The sequence below is a fragment of the Equus asinus genome, chromosome 1 (assembly GCF_041296235.1).
Source record: "Equus asinus isolate D_3611 breed Donkey chromosome 1, EquAss-T2T_v2, whole genome shotgun sequence".
In the NCBI taxonomy this organism is placed as follows: domain Eukaryota; kingdom Metazoa; phylum Chordata; class Mammalia; order Perissodactyla; family Equidae; genus Equus; species Equus asinus.
In genome coordinates, this window is record NC_091790.1 from 29,493,792 (window position 1) to 29,512,114 (window position 18,323).

General features: G+C 45.2%; 1 protein-coding gene across 5 annotated transcripts in view; it reads right to left on the minus strand.

Moving 5' to 3' along the window:
* MAP3K4 (mitogen-activated protein kinase kinase kinase 4) overlaps positions 1-18,323 on the minus strand; it is a 138,449-nt gene that overhangs the window by 96,557 nt on the left and 23,569 nt on the right. For 4 of the 5 annotated variants that reach the window (XM_044761024.2, XM_014858365.3, XM_014858367.3 and 1 more), the window contains exon 1: positions 6,199-6,504. The exons of the other annotated variant lie outside the window; for it this stretch is intronic. In XM_044761024.2, coding sequence (XP_044616959.2) covers positions 6,199-6,341 — 143 coding nt within the window. In that variant the 5' untranslated portion in view covers positions 6,342-6,504. Of the gene's footprint in view, positions 1-6,198; positions 6,505-18,323 lie in introns of those variants that run through there. 5 annotated transcript variants of the gene reach the window in all.

Genomic DNA, 18,323 nt, shown 5'->3' on the forward strand with positions numbered 1-18,323 from the left:
GAGAAAAATGGGGGTGAACCTAGCATAAAAGGAAACTGGCCAAAGACCTCTTTTGGTCTCTCTGCTCTTCTCTGGGGGTTAATGTCATTGCCTGAGACCAAACCACTTCTCTCCGAGACTGTGACCACAGCTTCAGGGAGCTGGCTCTAGGCCCAGGACTCCACAGTAAACATTTTGATTATTAAACAGCATTTCTCTCCCCCAGCTTCAATTTGAAAAACCCCAGGAAAGAACCCTAATGGCCCGGCTTGGGTCAAGTGTGCACCCTTATAGCCAGGAGTGTGTAAGCAGAGGGCAGCTGCAATGCGAACCTTGAAGCTAGAGTTGAGAGAGGTGAGAATGGAGGGGAGGGAAGATGGAGGCAGCACAGACACAGCCGGTGGAGAGAGATGAGCTGAGCAGCTGTCTCAAATTCTGACTAACATCTTCCGCAACCACAGTGTTACAATCCGCTTTTCTCACCGAACACAGTGCTAGGTATATACACATCAGAAGTACTCGACAATCTTTTTAAAAATAGATACTCAGGTCCCACTCATCTGTAAGGACTTCTCTAGAAGGATTTACACAAAGTATTTTCCCATGTCACTGACTATTTCTTAGAAACATGGTTTTTAATAGCTGCACAGAATTCTGATGTGGTTCGAAAGTTCTTAAATTTAATTTTATAACTAAATCCAGACAAACCACATACCATCATGATCTTTTTTGAACACAATACTCACAAGAGTCAAAAGGCATTTATGAAAGCACCAACCGCTGCCATCTGTGCCACACCTTTCTCAGAAATTATGCCAAAGGCTTCTTTGTGGGGGGCGGCAGCAGGGGGTGGATTATGGGGAAGGTGGAGACACTTACGCCATCCTCTGAGACTCGCCATTTGTTAAAATCTACACCTGAGGGTTATTTAAACAAATGTCTTTAGGGACAAGGATACAATATACCTCCAAGTAAAGCAGGAAAAGCAAGGTTTGTCACAATTTAATTAAAGTAAGACTGAAGATTAAAAACACACACACTATAACCCAACCATTTGAGGGAAGTCAGTGACAAGAGGAAAAAAGCAGCCTGTGTGAAGTCTCGGGAAATGAAAACCAGAGTAAGATTCTGTCACATGCCTCTCATACGAGGAGCAGGGGGACGCCTGCGAAGGATGTAAGCCAGCCTCTCTGGTCTGTTAACTTTAGTCACTAGGATCACGCAACTAATTTCCCTTGCTGATGTCATGCTTACCAATCAATCCCTTAAGGACACTTTGGCTTTCTATCAGTAAGGAAAGACACCAACCCACCAGGTGTGGACAAAGCTGACAAGGAGCCGAAGCACAGGACCTGGACCTTCTCTACTTTACCCTGCCAAGGGAATGCTAGCTCAGAAAGATCCACAGCAGCCATAGGCCAAATCCCTTTTCTGACAGCTCTTCTCTTTTCTCTTTAAAGAAACAATTTCCAACGGCCTACTGATTGGCAACATGAAAGCGTCTTTAAAAAGGATACAACTGAACGACAAAAAAACAAACAGCCGGATCAAAAAATGGGCAGAGGATATGAACAGACATTTTTGCAAAGAAGAAATACAGATGGCCAATACACACATGAAAAGATGCTCAACATCACTAATCATCAGGGAAACGCAAATCAAAACTACACTAAGACACCACCTTACGCTTGTTAAAATGGCTATAATCACTAAGACTAAAAATAACAAATGTTGGAGAGGGTGTGGAGAGAAGGGAACCCTCACACACTGCTGGTGGGAGTGCAAACTGGTGCAGCCACTATGGAAAACAGTATGGAGATTCCCCAAAAAACTAATATAAAACTACCATATGTGGGGGCTGGCCCCGTGGCCGAGTGGTTAAGTTCGCACACTCCGCAGCAGGCGGCCCAGTGTTTCGTTAGTTCGAATCCTGGGTGCGGACATGGCACTGCTCATCAGACCACGCTGAGGCAGCATCCCACATGCCACAACTAGAAGAACCCACAACGAAGAATACACAACTATGTACCGGGGGGCTTTGGGGAGAAAAAGGGAAAAAATAAAATCTTTAAAAGAAAAAAAAAAACTACCATATGACCCAGCTATCCCACAAGTGGGTGTCCACCCAAACAACTTGAAATCAACAATCAGTCCAAAGTAACATATGCACCCCTATGTTCATTGCAGCACTATTCACAATAGCCAAGACGTGGAAGCAACCCAAGTGCCCATCAACTGATGACTGGATAAAGAAGATGTGGTATACATATATACAATGGAATACTACTCAGCCAGAAAAAAAGACAAATTCATCCCATTTGCAACAACATGGATGGACCTGCACGGAATTATGCTTAACAAAATAAGCCAGACTGAGAAAGACCAACATCAGATGATTTCACTCATATGTGGAATATAAACAAGCACATGGACAAAGAAAACAGTTCAGTGGTTACCAGGGGAAGGGGGGTGAGGGGTGCACAGAGGGGGTGAAGGGGAGCAACCATGTTGTGACAGACAAGAAATAATGTACCACTGAAATTTCACAATGATATAAACTAAAGGATACATACTGGGGCTGACCCAGCGCCACAGTGGTTAAGTTCGTGCCCTCTGCTTCAGCAAGCCCAGAGTTTGCAGGTTTGGATCCCAGACGTGGACCTAGCACCACTCATCAAGCCACACTGTGGTGGCATCCCACATAAAATAGAGGAAGGTTGGCACAGATCTTAGCTCAGCGACAATCTTCCTCAAGCAAAACAGAGGAAGAATGGCAACAGATGTTAGCTCATGGCCAATCTTCCTGACAAAAAAAAAGGATACATACCACCTGGTCAAATGAGAAGGCTAAGACAACAGAACTCTATGAGTAAAAAAGATAATCACTGAGGAATGAGGAATTATTAAGTAACAGGAAGTTATCAAGGCAAAAACATCCTGTAAGCAGTCAAGATCTTATATCCCCATATTTCAGTAGAGCTCAGAACAAGATTTACAAGAAACCAAGAGAACACACGTGAAGGAAGTAGAAGCAACTTCTAACGACATGACAATTAAAGGGAACCACAAAGTCCTTCTTGAGAGACCAGCTGTCCCCATTTCAGGGCATGAGGGAGCTTCTGCCATCACTGGAGCCCTTTGTTACTGCTGTGTGGTCACTGCTTCTCTGCCGAAAGCCACCCCGACCCACGGTATCTACTGCTGTAATGGTCTCAAGCCACGCCCAGCACTGAAGCAGCCACGACAGTCCGACAGTCCGCAGCGGCACCAGCACCGTAAGGTGGATTTCGCTAGGGAGAATAGGTGACATCCAATGTCAAGACTGAAACATGCAGGGTCAAAGGAAACATTCAACTTGAGAGAGAGATCAAATCACCTAGGAGTGATAGGATATGCAAGTACTTTTTTAGTAGTGAAACCCATTTTTTCAAATGAACTTGGAAGAACCATATCAAGCAAATAATAGATAAGGTCATTGGTAAAGAAAACAAGTTATTCCTAAATTCATGTAACATGAACTTTACAAGGTCAATAAGTGAGAACAATGAGGTTATTTTTAACATAAATAATTCTAAATGAAAGGTTTGTAGATAGGAACAGTCTTATATCAGCCTTAATACCCAAGTTCTATGTTTTTTTAAATTCAGAGTCAAGAAATCATGAAAGCAAATTGTTCCAAATTAGTGTAAATAGCTTTCCTTTTAATCTCAGGATCCTCCTACAACTGACCCCAAGCTTGAAAAAGAAATTATAAGGAATGTTTACTTCTAGGTTCAACCACTAGCAATAACAACTACTATGGTTATCATGAGTTCTTCATCAAAAATAAGGACAAGAAGTACCCACAAGTGACAATAAGCAGCAAAACTATCACAGAGCACTATCACCTCTCGACCTGTTTTGTGTCCCTTGGTCATTGCATAACTCTCCCGTCAGCACACACGGAGCAGATGCGCGGGGCTGGCACCTCCCGCAGTGGTGCACTGGCCAACATGTGCAGGCCTGCATTCTACAAAAGACCTGTGCACTGGAACAGTCTTCCTCATCAATGACACACTGACATCAAGAATCTGAACAAAGATGGCAGACAGAGCTTTATTCAGGTCTGTCCCCAAACCGGTTAACCTGGTAGCACAGATCACCGTATTATTGATCTCCAATGTGTAAAAATGTGGCATCCACCACATTTTGAACATGCATGCTGAGCTTTTTTAAAACGGTTAAAAACACAAACAAAAGGAATTAAGTAAACAAATCGCAGAACTCCTGAAGCATCTTTTACTAATGATCTACAGTAAGTTTGCCAGAGGTCAGCTCTGCATATTGAAGAGGTGGTGGTGACAATGAGGGTGTATGAAAGAGAAAAGAAGCGCCCTGTTGAGTAATCTGTTTTAGAAATTTGCCATTGTAAAATTAACTGCAATGTTGCTAAGAAAAATATTTCTAAGATCTTCTTGTTCTGTACACTGCTGTTCACTTATAGTTGGATGAAGCCCATTATCCTGACCTATTTTTACTATAACAAATCAGAAATAAACCTGGTTGAAAAATCAAGGTTTCTTTTTATCACTGGAGAAACAGTCATTTTTATGGCACATTTTGACTTTCCCCTGTCCTTTTTACCTTTACCTAAGAATGTTCACATCCATTTTTTCCCAAAGTATAGGTTATACAGAATTATAACTTCTGATCTGCCGATGTGGATAATGAAAGCACACCGCTTCTTCCTGGTGGTTAAGAGCATGGAATGTGCAGCCAGACCTGACTTCACTACCACCTGTGAAACCCTGGACAAGATCCTTAACCTCCATGCCTCAGTTTCCTCATCTGTAAAAGAGAGATAATAACAGGACCTACCTCATAGGGTTGTTATAAGGATTCAAGAAAATGGTACATAAGCATTTAGGAAGCATTCACTATTACATTTTAAAGAACAACTTAAAGGAGTCAAAATGCTCCACGACTGAATCGACTAACAAATTAACACAATAAATTTTCTGACAAAACTTCTAAAAATGTTAGATGTATTCAAAACAAAACGAATTTCATTACACCATGTACCATTATTTAGAGAAGTTGTTCCTTAAAAGCTCACAGGAGTATCTCAGAACTACCTGAGAATTAAGGAAAATGAAGAACGACTTTCTTCACAGCTTATAAGCATAAAATAAAACTGTTGGGACCGACTGGGTTATGCCAAGCAAGAACGCGGTTCCTGTGTTCAGTTTCAACGACAGCTACAGACTTTGTTTAAAATTTCTTTAAGCAGAAAAAAGAAAGAGGACGCTTAACTGCCTTATTCCTGGAACAACAGAGCAAGACAGCAAGATACAGGAGGAGCTGTGCAAGTATTTTCCTTGGAGGGGACAGGGGGCAGCAGTTCGCAAGTTTACTGTGGGATGCAAAGGACGGGGTAAGAGGACATTTGAACATACAAACACAAGCATAAAAGAGGAGGGAAATTCTTTCTTAGTTATGGTGAGTTTGATCTCCCAATTTTTAAAACAATGGCATAAAATTAATCAATAGAACCTCTAAGGAACAGAATGCAACAAATGCTCCGGGTACCAAAGTTCCGTCTTCGAGCTTCGTGCGGTCGTAAAGTTTTAGACAAATCAATCCTTTAGTTTACGTTCACGTGTGAGCAACAATCGGCACAATGCTCCCACCGAAGGGCCGGTACGGGCCCTCAGAAAGAGAAACCAACCTGCCCGTTTGCAGAGACGAAGGGCAGTTTCTTCCAGGAGAGGCAGCAGGCATGCTTGGACAGGGGGCAAAAGAAGGGCAGGAGGAGAACGGAGGGGAAACAGTGCGTATCTGCTTTCCTAGCGTCGACTTCTTTACTTGAACAGGGGCGGAGGAAGAGGGCGCATTTTCCTCTAGCACCGATGGAGCAATTTCGGCGCGGCCCCCGCTCCGAAGCTCGCGGCGACAGAGGGGTCGCAGCTCCCGCAGGACCCAAGTCCCCCCCACGCTCCGGGCGAGCAGGGAAGCTGCAGGGAGGGCCAGCAGGCTGGGCGCCCGGGCACGGGACCCCCGGCACCCCCGGCCTCGGCGCCCGGGTCCCGGGGCTGCACCCCGCCCTCCGGCCCGGCCCGGGAGCTGGATGCTGCCCCCAGCACCTGGCGGGAAGCAGAGGCCCCCACGCCCCCTCGGCCCCCCACCGAGCCCGGGCCAGGACGAGCCCCGCCGTGGGCGCCGGGCGGCGGCCCCACTCACCTCGCCGACCGGCAGCGCTCGGACTCCGGTTCGGGCTCGGGTTCCAGCGGCGGCGGCGGCGGAGGCTCCTCCATGGCGGCGGCGGGGGTGACGGCGGAGGCGGGCGGGGGCACCAGCTCGGCGGCGGCGGCGGCTTCTCTCATCCGTGCACGGAGCCCCGCATGGCCGCGGCGGGCAGGAAGCTGCAGCCTGGCGCGGGGCACCGGAGCCCCGAAGTGCGGGAGTGACTCGGCTCCGCCTCCGCCTCTAGCCCGCCGCAGGAGCCGCTCGCGCCGCGGCCATCTTGGAGACGGCGACCGGCCAGCGCCGGGCTACGGCGGGCGGCGAGGGACAAGCCTCCCAGGGCGGCGGCGGCGGCGGCGGGCGCTCGAGCCGGCGGGCGGGCTGGCGGGCGGACCGGCGAGGGGCGGGGCGGAGGGAGCGGCCCCGGGTGGCCGGCGGCGTGGGCAACCGAGGCGGCGGCGCTGAAGGCACGTCCGAGCAGCGGCGCTTGGCCCCGGGGGCCGAGGTCTGGCGGCCGCCGCCGGGTTTCGCGGGCGGGGAGCGTGCGATGGGCTGTGCGCCCAGGTGGTCGGCGGTGGGCGTGCACGGGGGACCCGGGAAGGGCAGCGCGGCCGCGGGGAGGCGGCGATGCCTGACTTCGAAGTGCTTTGTAAACTTCAGCGAGTGGCTCACCGCCAGAGGTGATGCCATCCTCAGAAATAGGGCTGGATGTAACGCAGGCGCTCACAACTCACACGCGGGCGTGGAAGCTTTGGGGGACCCGTGGGTCCCGGGGCAGGGCGAGGGTGCGCTCTGATGAAAGAGCAATCTTCAACGGACACATCAAACTCAGACCAGTGTTTTTGATCACATCAAAACCAGTGATCCAGCCTAAGCTCAGTATCACGAGGTTGTGTACTGATCTTCCAGAAATGGGCTGCAGTGCTCCTGCAGTGAAGGAAAAAAAGTTCTAAGGAGTATTTCAGAGTTACAGAAATACTGTTGAAATTCCCCTGCATCGTGTACTCTTAGCACTTGAGGCTTCACAGTTTTAAGTTGCAGATATTTACAGAATTTCCAATGGGGTGAAGTCCAGGGTTGATTCCAAATAGCATCATTTAAAATTAAATACATTTCTATTCATTCAAATGCACTGGTTGTAAAACCTCCTTCGGTTGAGCTTGAATATGTAAAATACACGTTTTGGATAAATGTTGGTAAGAAAACTGACTAGACAGAAAAATTTAAATATGATTATATTTACAGGCCAGTTGTGAAATGAGCTCTGTTGTGCTCAAAGTACGTTACGGAAATTTCTCTGTAGTTGAAAAACTGCTTCAATCCATTTTCTGTATCACGATAGTCTGTATTATGTAAATGGCCTCATAGTGCTGGATTTTGGAAATCACATTTGTTTTATGTATTTAACAACATTCATTAAACAGATACTTCTTAAATGTGTATATGTGTAATGATCTATCCTAGATGCTGAGCATATAGCAACTAGCAAAACAGACCAAGTCTTTTCCTCATGGAGCTAACATCCTACTTAGGTAAGAGGAAGAGAGAAAACAAAAGAAAAATAAATAAGTGAATCTATAGCTAATCAGCCAGTGATAACTGCTATGGAGAAAAGTCAGCCAGGAAAGAGGTGGGAGAGGGGAATGCTGTTTTACCTAAATTGGTCAGGCTAAAGTTAAATGATTTTGCCATACAACTATTTCAAAAGAAAATTGTAATAGATTCTTACTTACTGAATTTCAAATTTTCTTTGCAAATCGTTGTATGAGCAAATCATTTAACTTTCTCCTCACTAACTCATCTTTAAGTACTTTAATATTTTGAATAAGTCATGGTTCACAAATCATTCCCAAGGACAGTCAGCCTGGGGCCTGTCCTCAAGTCTCCAAGCTTGCAAATCTGTGATATTTGACATATAGACCAGCATTTGGGAGAATGAGTGGTTTTTGTCATTTTAATTTCCACTTGAGAGTATTGTGTATTTTAGCAGGAACCAAACAAATTTACATTTAACTAGTCATGTAAAGCATCACACACAGAAACCACAGTCTGCTAGTACTAAATATTTAGTTGAAGTGCAGTGACTTTTTTCTTCATTCAAGTCAGTTAGGCGTCCTGGGTCAGCCTGTCTTGTTACTTGTGTTCTCCTATTCTGTGCAACTTCATTTCAGCAGTTCAGTATCGCACGTTTCAAGATCTGAAGTTACTTCCTTCTTACCCACACCAGCCTCAAACCTGCCCCTTGCTGTGTTCTGACTTGGGTGGCACCCTTCATCCAGTCAGAACTCTGAACAACCCCTCCTGCAGCCCCCTGACCAATGAGTCCATAATCCTGTCAAATTCCACCTCCTCTCAAATCCATTCACTCTCCTCCATCCTTGCTGCTCAGACCATGCTCATATCTCACCTGGATAATCGCAACAGTCTCCTGGTACCCTGCCTCTATGGTGTGTCCACTCCCAACCCCATCTTTTCCCACAGTGCACTCCCAAGCGTCTTTCTGAAGCTCCATCAAACGTGTCACTCTCTTACCTAGTTCATTTGATTGACATCTCATTGCTGTCAGAAGAAAGTCCATAATGAACCTTTTTGAGTGCTTCAAATGCCCCATAGTTTGTCCTGCTACTAGAATTGTGCAAAAGGAGTTCCTATTCCATCACACCACCCTGTCTGCCCAGCCAAACCTTTCCTGTTTCTTAGGAGGCCATCCCTGACCTGCTGAAGACTCCCCCTAGGGCAGGGCACTCCAGAAGGCTAAGAACTGGCATCCATTCAAATGATAATTTTAAAATATTTATTCAAGAGCCAGCCCTGATGTCTTAGTGGTTAAGGTTCTGCACGCTCCACTTCAGCAGCCTGGGTTCACTTCCTGGTTGCAGAACCACACCACTCGTCTGTCAGTAGCCATGTTGTGGAGGTGGCTCACATAGAAGAACTAGAAGGACTTACAACTAGAATATACAACTATGTACTGGGGCTTTGGAGAGGGGAAAAAAGATAGAGAGAGGAAGATTGGCAACAGATGTTAGCTCAGGGTCAATCTTTCCCAGTAAAAAAAAAAAAATTGTTCAAAAAGGATAAACTGATTTTATCTTCCAAAAAAAAAAAAAAAAATATATATATATATATATATATATATATATGTAAAGGGACTTACTAATTCATTTCCATTGTGTGAGGAAAGCTCAGCCAAATGTTCCCCTGCTTTCTGTAATTCTAGTTCTCTTAATTTTCCTTTACAATTTTCTGAGCCAGAACCCTTCTAGGAAGGCATGTTAGAAGTCTTGAATGTTATAGAATCAAAAAAACCCCTCTCCTCTAAACAGCACTATACCATCTATTCTTTGATGCTGGCATTCCAACCCACTGTGACAGGTACACCCAGGCCACAAAAACACTCAGCAAGTGTAGAGCAGCATTGGAGAGACCTGTGGCTTCTTGTTGTTTTAATTTCCACTTGAGGGTACTGTCTATTTTAGCAGGAACCAAACAAATTTACATTTAGCTAATTGCATCAGGCATCATGTGTAGAAAACCAACCCAACTGGTACTAAATATTCAATTGAAGTACACTGACTTTTTGCCCCCACCCAGGCCCTCACAGCCCCCTCTGGCCCCCAGATTCCTTCTCTGCCTTCTCCGCTGGAGCATGTCCTCCTTCAGGACAGGCGCCACCTTCTGTTGTCCACCACTGCAACTCCTAAGCAAGAGCTAGACAAAAGTTTTTCTAAAGAACCAGTTTAGGTTGAGCTACATAACATTCTTAATGTTGCTTCCTACCAGTTTCAGGCCCAATTTTGACACGTGCTACCACTGTTAGAAAGTCTCAAGCTAATATATATATAATATATAAATATATATACTTATATATAATATGTTCATATATACATATATAGTATGTTATATGATATATATAATGTTATTATAAATTATATTATATATTATAAATATATATAAGTGTAAAGGGCATCATGTAGTACCTTAGTATCTTATCAAGGCCAGCGTATTAGCAGAAAGTCAGTTTTATGGGTTTCGTTGTAAGATGATTCAAAAAGAATTTTTGTGCCAAGCTATGCTGTAAATACGGTTATATCCTTGTTACTTTAAAAAAAAAAAAAGAACTCTAAGGCTATAGTTTTTACAGTTATTATGAGCATGGTGCAGCATTTTACTTAAAGTAAGCTTCTCCCTTCCCCGTGGTATTGGTGAGCTTTCCACCCCGATTCCAGGGCGAATGCTCAGACAAGGACTTCGCACTCAGATCCCTGTCCTCTCCTCGCCCGTGGCTCCTTGGCAGCTCCGCCCAGCTCGACAGAGACAGAAAGTCCAGAGTACAAACATCCCAATCTGCTCATGACCAGAGAGGTTGATTCATTTTCTTTCCAGCACACACACAGAAAGGTCAACTCAGGGACAGAGAGCAATAAAAACCTCACTGTTAGTGAGGAGAACCTAAACTGAGCATTGCACACATTGATTTTTTTTCCCCCTAATGATGCAATGACATCTATTTCTACCTACTAGTAAAGCAAAAAAATATTGGATACATACAAAAAGTAATTAGTTATCACCCTTTTTAAACAGCCCTTGCAACACTTAAGTTTCATGCTTCTCTGTTGAGTAGTGGAAGTTGGATAAAACCCCCCCTGGTTTTTTCTGAGAGGTGATTTGCCTATTTTTGTAATTTCTTGACCAGGACAAAAATCACCCCTTATTTCAGACATTCTCCTGTGTACAAAGGGTCTAAAATGAGCCTCCAACGGTTCTGAATCATTAAACAAAGGATAAAAGTTACTCTTTTTTAATGGTTAGAATAGTGAGAATAAAATTAATAAAGGGAGAGCCAGCCCTGATGGCCTAGTGGTTATAGTTCGGTGACCCAGGTTCGGTTCCCGAGTGCAGAACCACACCACTTGGCTGTCAGCAGCCATGCTGTGGTGGCGGCTCACATAGAAGAACTAGGAATTACAACTAGGATACACAACTATGTCCGGGGCTTTAGGGAGGAAAACAAAAAAGAGGAAGATTGGCAACAGATGTTAGCTCAGGGTGAATCTTTCCTAGCCAAAAGAAACAACCAAAGGCAAAGGAAGCGGTTAGACTTCCAACATAAAAACAGTTAGAATCTGGAGTGGGAGAGATGTGCTAGCAGAAATCCACAGAGTGAAGGGCCCCCGACTCCTTTTCCTCCTGGAAGTGCCGGCAGGAAAAATCAGGAGAGCCCGCATTTCTTCATCCCTGCTCTGACTTCTCCATTCACCTCTGAGGATCCAGCCAAGGTGAGGAATGGGGACCTTTAACAAATGAAATCCCACTCTTCTTGCTAGCCAAAAATTGCAATCCTTTCCCCCACCAAAACGTCCACAGAACTTGTCTGGATTTGCCTCCTTTCCTTTCTCTTTCAGATGTCCAAGTGTGGTGTGAGTTTTTGAGAACTCTGAGCCTGCAAGCAGCAGTTCCTAACCGATTTTCAGGTCCTTTCAAATCAATAAGTGTATACTTTGCACACAATGTGGAACCAGGCATGGAGAACCGAGGACTAGACCAGCGAGGAGCTCCCGAGCCCTCTGCAGATGTATTTAAGATGTAAGTTCAGATGAAGTCATACAGGAGAAGGGTTGGCCCTTAATTCACTGCGTGGCATCCTTTTAAGAAGAGGAGAATGAACACAGAGATAGACATGCACAGAGGGAAGGCAATGTGAAGAGTCACAGGGAGAAGGCCATGTGGCAACAGAGGCCGAGGTCGGAGCGATGCATCTACAAGCCAAGGATTGCTGGCAAATACCCGAAGCTGAAAGAAGCAAGGAAGAGTCTTCGTCTAGAGTTGTTGGAGGGAGCAGGGCCCCGCAGACACGTTGACTCTGGACTTCTAGCCTCCAGAACTGGGAGAGCATAAATGTCAATTGCTTCAAGTCACTCACTTTGCGATACTTTGTTATACCGCCCCAGGGAACTAATACACCTGGGTTTCACATGGTGGCTGAGAGGACCCACAGCCACTCCAGGAAATCACCTCAGGAGCATCTGGAAGCCGCGTGGTGGCCCTCTGAGGAAAAGTGCCTAGAGTGGAGTGGAAGGACACCAACATGACAAGAGCCAATAGGAGCCAACAGGAGATAGATATATATATTACGGCTGGGGTTTTTTGGGTTTTTTGGGGGGGTTTTTTGCTGAAAAAGATTGTCCCTGGGCTAGCATCTGTCGCCAATCTTCCTCTTTTTTTTTTTTTTTTCTGGCTTGAGGAAGATTAGCCCTGAGCTAACATCTGTGTCAATCTTCCTCTACTTTGTATGTGGGTTGTCTCTACAGCATGGCTAACGAGCGGTGTAGGTCCCCATCTGGGATCCAAACCTGCAAACCAAGGCCTCTGAAACAATGTGCACTGAACTTAACCTCTACAGCATGGGGCTGGACCCCAGGAGATATGTGTATAAAGAAATTTATTTTAAGGAATTGGCTCACAAGATTATGAAGGCTGACCAGTCCAAAATCTGCAGCATAGGCTGGCAGGCTGGAGACCCAGGGGAGAGCCGATGTTGCACATGAAATCCAAATCTGTCTTCCAGCACAATTCTCTTTCGCTCAGGGGAGGTCAGGCTTTTGTTCTATGTAAGATGTCAACTGATTAGACGAGGCCCACCCACATTATGGAGGGCAATCAGCTTTACTCAAGGCCTACTGATTTTAATGTTAATCTCATACCAAAACACCTTCATAGAAACATCCAGAATAATGCTTGACAATGTATCTGGGCTCTGCAGCCCAGCCAAGTTGGCACATACAATTAACCATCACACAGAGATCTCACGGAGTCCAACACTGACAGAAGGCTAAATAAGAAGGGAACAGGAGGGAGGAGGGACGTAGGAACAGGTCAGCACATCCTAGGCTTGTGTTTCTCCAAGCAGGATCCTTAGACCACCAGCATCAGAAGCTCTACGTGGAAATGCAAATCACTAGGCCCCATCCAGGAATCCGTGAATCAGTACCCGTGGAGTAGGACTTGGGCATCCATATTTTAAACAAATACCCCAGGGTATATTTATAAATAAAAAGTATATTATAAATATTGTAAAATATACTGTATATTTATTGTGCGTATATAACATATGTCTGTATTGCAATAAAATTAATATTTATATATCATATGCAATAAACCTATTGTATAAATATTATATAATAATATATTTATATTAGAAATCAGTGTGAGAAGCAGAGCCAGTTGTCACGGTAGGGCTGTGGTTTTCTCTGCATCTTTGCTCTCAGTCTGCATCTGGTGCAGCAAAGCACATTTAAGACATGGCTTCAAGCAATTGCCTGCAGAGCTGGAATCATCCAGGTGTCCATTTTACCAAACATGACTGTCATAAAGCAACATATGTGGGTCTCCTTGGAAGGAGTGGATGAGAGACAACTTCAGGCAGGAGGTGGCATTTGAACAGGGCCTTGAGAGACCAATCTGGTGTCACAGGCAGAAAGGGTGGGAGGGCAGTGAGGGAGAGGGAAGGACAGACAGCAGAGGTGCCTGCAGGGTGTGGGGGACAGACAGCGTTCAGATATGGCGACAAGGGTGGGAGAATGGGTGGGGATTCGAAAGTGAAGCATTTCAAACGTCAGGCTGTACCCTGTGTGCAAACCACAGTTGCTCTGGATGGCCCCGAAGTTATTCTTCTCAGCTAGCTGAGAGCCTTAATTTTAGATTCATCGTACCATACCAATGGTCACAGCGAGAGGGCGGATTAGAATGCATTTCGAAGTCGCCGTGGTTCCCTAGCAGCAGCACAGAGTGACAAGGTCAGCCTGGGCCTGAAGCCCAGGCCACGTCAGGAGGCGTTCTAGCGCCTGTCCACATCTGACGACGCTGAGAAGTGCAGGCTGCAGACTGTAAATGTCTCTCTCTGTTGGCAGCCTCTGCTGTGGTTCATTCAGACCAGATGCCCCAGCCGGAGTCCCGGGTCCCATTTCGCTGGGTGCTCGGGAACTGCGTGAAACTCGAACCGGAGCATGAGGCCTGCACACGTCAGAGCCTCTCAGGCCAGGCTTCTTCATGTCCCCTGCTGCCTGCCAGGTTGTGACATGTCTGTTATTAGTAGGTCATCACCATGGCGTGTTTATGAACCGGCCAAACACCTTGGCCACACGAGGGCAGGTGTGTGGGAGAGTGTTCTGGTTACTTCATCTGGTTCCGGGCTTGCTCCCATTTCCTCTCTGGAAAACACGGAAACCAAGGTGCTTATCGACAAGAAATAAAAGAAGCTGGTGAAAGTGAAAAGTGGGAGTAACACGTGAGTATGAAGATAGCCCTTGTCCTCTAAACACAGGTGTCCACGCAACGGTGGTCCCTTCGTGTCTCTCCTCTATTCTCCAAGTCCAGCAAGGTAAGTGGGACAGGAGACCATCAAATGGACACCACGCACACATCTCAACGCCCCGGGGCACTGCTCACATCTGGTGTCCAGAGTCCACTGCCCACAGCCAGGAAGCATCCAAATGCAATGATCTCATCTCCTAATTATTAAAAAAATTTTTAAAAGCCTCCTCAGGCAGTTCCTCTAGGATGTTCCTTATAAATGAGCCTCCCCTTCCTAGAAGTGGCTCTTAGGCACTTTAGATTGAGATCAAAGTTGATTTTAACAAAATACTCATGTCGAGTTTAAGAAAGAACACTGTCGACATCAGAGCATAAAACAAATAGCAATTTCAGATAAGCACTAGAAATCTCTGGCTTTATTCTGATTCGAATCGTTGAAATGTTTGCAGGAGAATCACAGAGGTTTTGAAGAGATCTTTTCAAAGATGTCTCATCCTCAACATTAACAATGCCAATAATTACAAATTAACCTCCCCCCTTTATTTTTGAGCACTTTCATGATAGCCTTCTTCCAGAGGAGATGATTATTCACCTGCTGTATGCAAGGCTCTGTGCTGGTTACCTAGGGAAAGGTTGCTGTTCCCTGGGACTGTGCAATCTGGGTGGGAGATAAGAAAAGCATGCATAACATGTAAATAACAATGTCGGGAGGTAAGTGTCTGCTCTGCTTTCTGCCCATCCCCCTAGATCCGGCCCAGGTCTCATCTCCTCCGTGACAAAGTCCTCAGCCTCTCCAGGTGGCCCATCTCTCTCTGCCCCAGGCTCCACTTGGCCACTTCCTGTACATACACAGTCTTCACTTTGGACTTGATTATCTTGGGTGTGCTGCGTTTGTCTCTGAGCTGGAGGGCAATCTTTTAGGGGGCAAAATTTACATTTCTTCTTTTTGAGCTAACATCTGTTGCTAATCTTCCTCTTTTTTATTATTTTTTTCCTTGAGGAAGATTATCCCTGAGCTAACATCTGTGCCCACCTTCCTCTATTTTGTGTGTGGGTCGCCACCACAGCATGGCTGATGAGTGGTGTAGGTCCGCACTGGGGATCCGAATCCTCAAACCCGGGCCACTGAAGCAGAACACACAGAACTTAACCACTATGCCCTGGGGCTGGCCCCAATTTACATTTCTTTTGCATTCCCCTCAACAACTAGCACATGGAAAAGACTCAACAGTCAAGTGACACAGCACAGGGCTCTGACTTCATGAGGCATCACACCTGCGCAAATGGTAGCTCTCTGGCATCTCAGAGAGGAGAATGACCCAGAAGTAATCAATGTCAATGAGCTGGAGGCTCCAAGGGCAGAGGTCAGTAGGTTATCTATTTTCACATCAAGACCCATCATAACCAGCCTTGCGTGTGTTCTGAGCTGATTTCTGATAAATAAACAGAAGCACCTGAACAATTACTCCTAGGCTATTCGGTGGAGCAATGCAGGAAGAGATAAGACGGATCTTTGAAATCTTTATTACTCTCCTCGAAACACTTCAATAAATAGTCATGACAAAGCCCGGTCTCTAATGCTTATCTTAAATTGTTATTTGTTCTATGCTCTGATGTTGACAATGTTCTCTCCTTAACTTTTAAAAATCAACTTTTATCCCCATCTAAAGTGCCTAAGAGTCACTTCTAATGCGTGAATCCCAGCGAGTCATGTCGATGGAGCTGTCAGGAGCCGTCCTTTATGTCTGCTGGAAATGGATTTCTGAATTCTACCAAGCTTCCACAGACGCAGCTACTAAAACCCACCAACGTCCAAGTGGTAACTGCTTCAATTCCTCACAGTTTTTAAATTCTGAGCAAGAGTGGTTTTGCTGAGATATTTTATTGGGATAAAATATTGCAGTTTGTCGAAATGAACCATGGCGGCCTTTAAGCTGCAGAAGCTTGTGGCCATGATCAGAAAAAATCGCATCTTGATTTGCATTAGGGCGTGGACAGTGCTATGTCCTCTGGGCTGTAGACCTCATGACCCAACATAGCCCATTCTTGTGCCTCCATCTACAGCTGGAAAGTGGCCCTGCAGCCATCTGGAATGCCACCTCATTACAGGTACTTTCGTACTAGTCAAGTACAAGGAGTTTCGAACTGAAATATAAATGCTGTGATTCAGGAAACTTCACATTCAAAAGCTATTCCTGCAAATTGTTGCATGGTCGTGAGGAACAGCCTTGGATCAGACGGGACAGGTTTTCTTCGTGACTCTGGGTCCGCTCATGCAACCGAGAGCCAGTCTCTCAACCTCCACATCTCATCTTCTCACACTCAATCCTATAAAAAAATAACTGTGCCTCTCCTTTCTCGCTCATGTGGTTTGAGAATTACTAAGATAAGGATGAAGTATCCCGAGTCAAGAGAGCTGTTGTCTAAATATCTGCGGCAGATCACGATTGCTGGGGACAACAGCTATGTTAAATAGGATGCTCCACCATCAGTGAGCCCAGAACAGCCCCATCTGTCACAGGTAGCCCAGATCAGCCTACTAAAGGACCTCCTGGAAGAAAGATTCTTCTCTGTCCCCCTGCTGGCCAGATCATCGGTTTACATCTCAGAGTGTGAAGAAATTCTTTTAGCTATAGCCTGAAATCCACACTTAGAACCATCTTAAGACCATTCATTCTGCCCAGCCTTAGTGCAGATGGAATGCGACCAAATACTAGTGCCCTGGACGACAACGTCTGTGTATTCTCAATCATTACTAACTTGCTCTCTTTTCCTCAGGAAAAATAACACCAACTACCAGGTTTGCTCATTAGACCTATTTTCCAAACCTGTCAACATCTCTAACTCTCTTTCAAATGATTTCTGTTTTCTTCTCCTTGCAGGTTATGCAACCTACAAGGCAGTATTTTCTTGGTCCTTCTTGCAATTCACATGTAGAGCTAGACACATCTTCATATTTATGACTTCCAGTTAAACTTTAAACTTATTTTTCTAAATTCCACAGTTTCTTTCTCCTGATCTCAGTGGGGTGTAGAAGGCTGAGGATAAGAGATCAGATTCATTTATTCTCTTTGACACTGTTACCTCTTGTAGAAACCGTTTATTCTTTGAAATATTTGTTTTTTTAATGTACTCAGATTCGATCAATACAAGCTGTAATAAGTTTCTTTGAAATACACAAGCATTTCAAAAAAATTTAGAGATGCTTTTTACCCACAGGAAATAGCTAATTCTTTAGTTGTAACTCAGTTCACCTTGACACAGTCAGGCTCCGAGCACAAATGAGCTTGAGGAAATCTATTAGCAGACTCTCTTCAATTCTCCTGCCAAGTTCTTCCTGCAGACTTTAAATCGCAACACAATTTCAGGTGACAATTTATGCCCAGTTTCATAGACTTTTAAATGTCCTGCCCTTACTCAGATGTAAGAGAACTATATACCCAGTCTGAATGGCAGACAGGGGAAGGCACCATTTATTTATTAATTCATTTATATACCTCTTTATTGAGCATCATTTGCTGCCCAGCACCTGGCTGAATGCTGTGAATGTTATCCAAAGAAAGGTAGAAAAAAGAGAAGACAGGGGCCACCCAGTGGTGTAGTGGTTAAGTTCACATGCTCTGCTTCAGCAGCCTGGGGTTCACAGGTTCAGATCCCGGGCACGGAATTAACATTGCTAGTCAAGCCACACTGTGGTGCCAACCCACATACAAAAAAAATAGAAGAAGATGAGCACAGATGTTAGCTCAGTGACAATCTTCCTCAAGCAAAAAGAGGAAGATTGGCAACAGATGTTAGCTCAGGGTCAA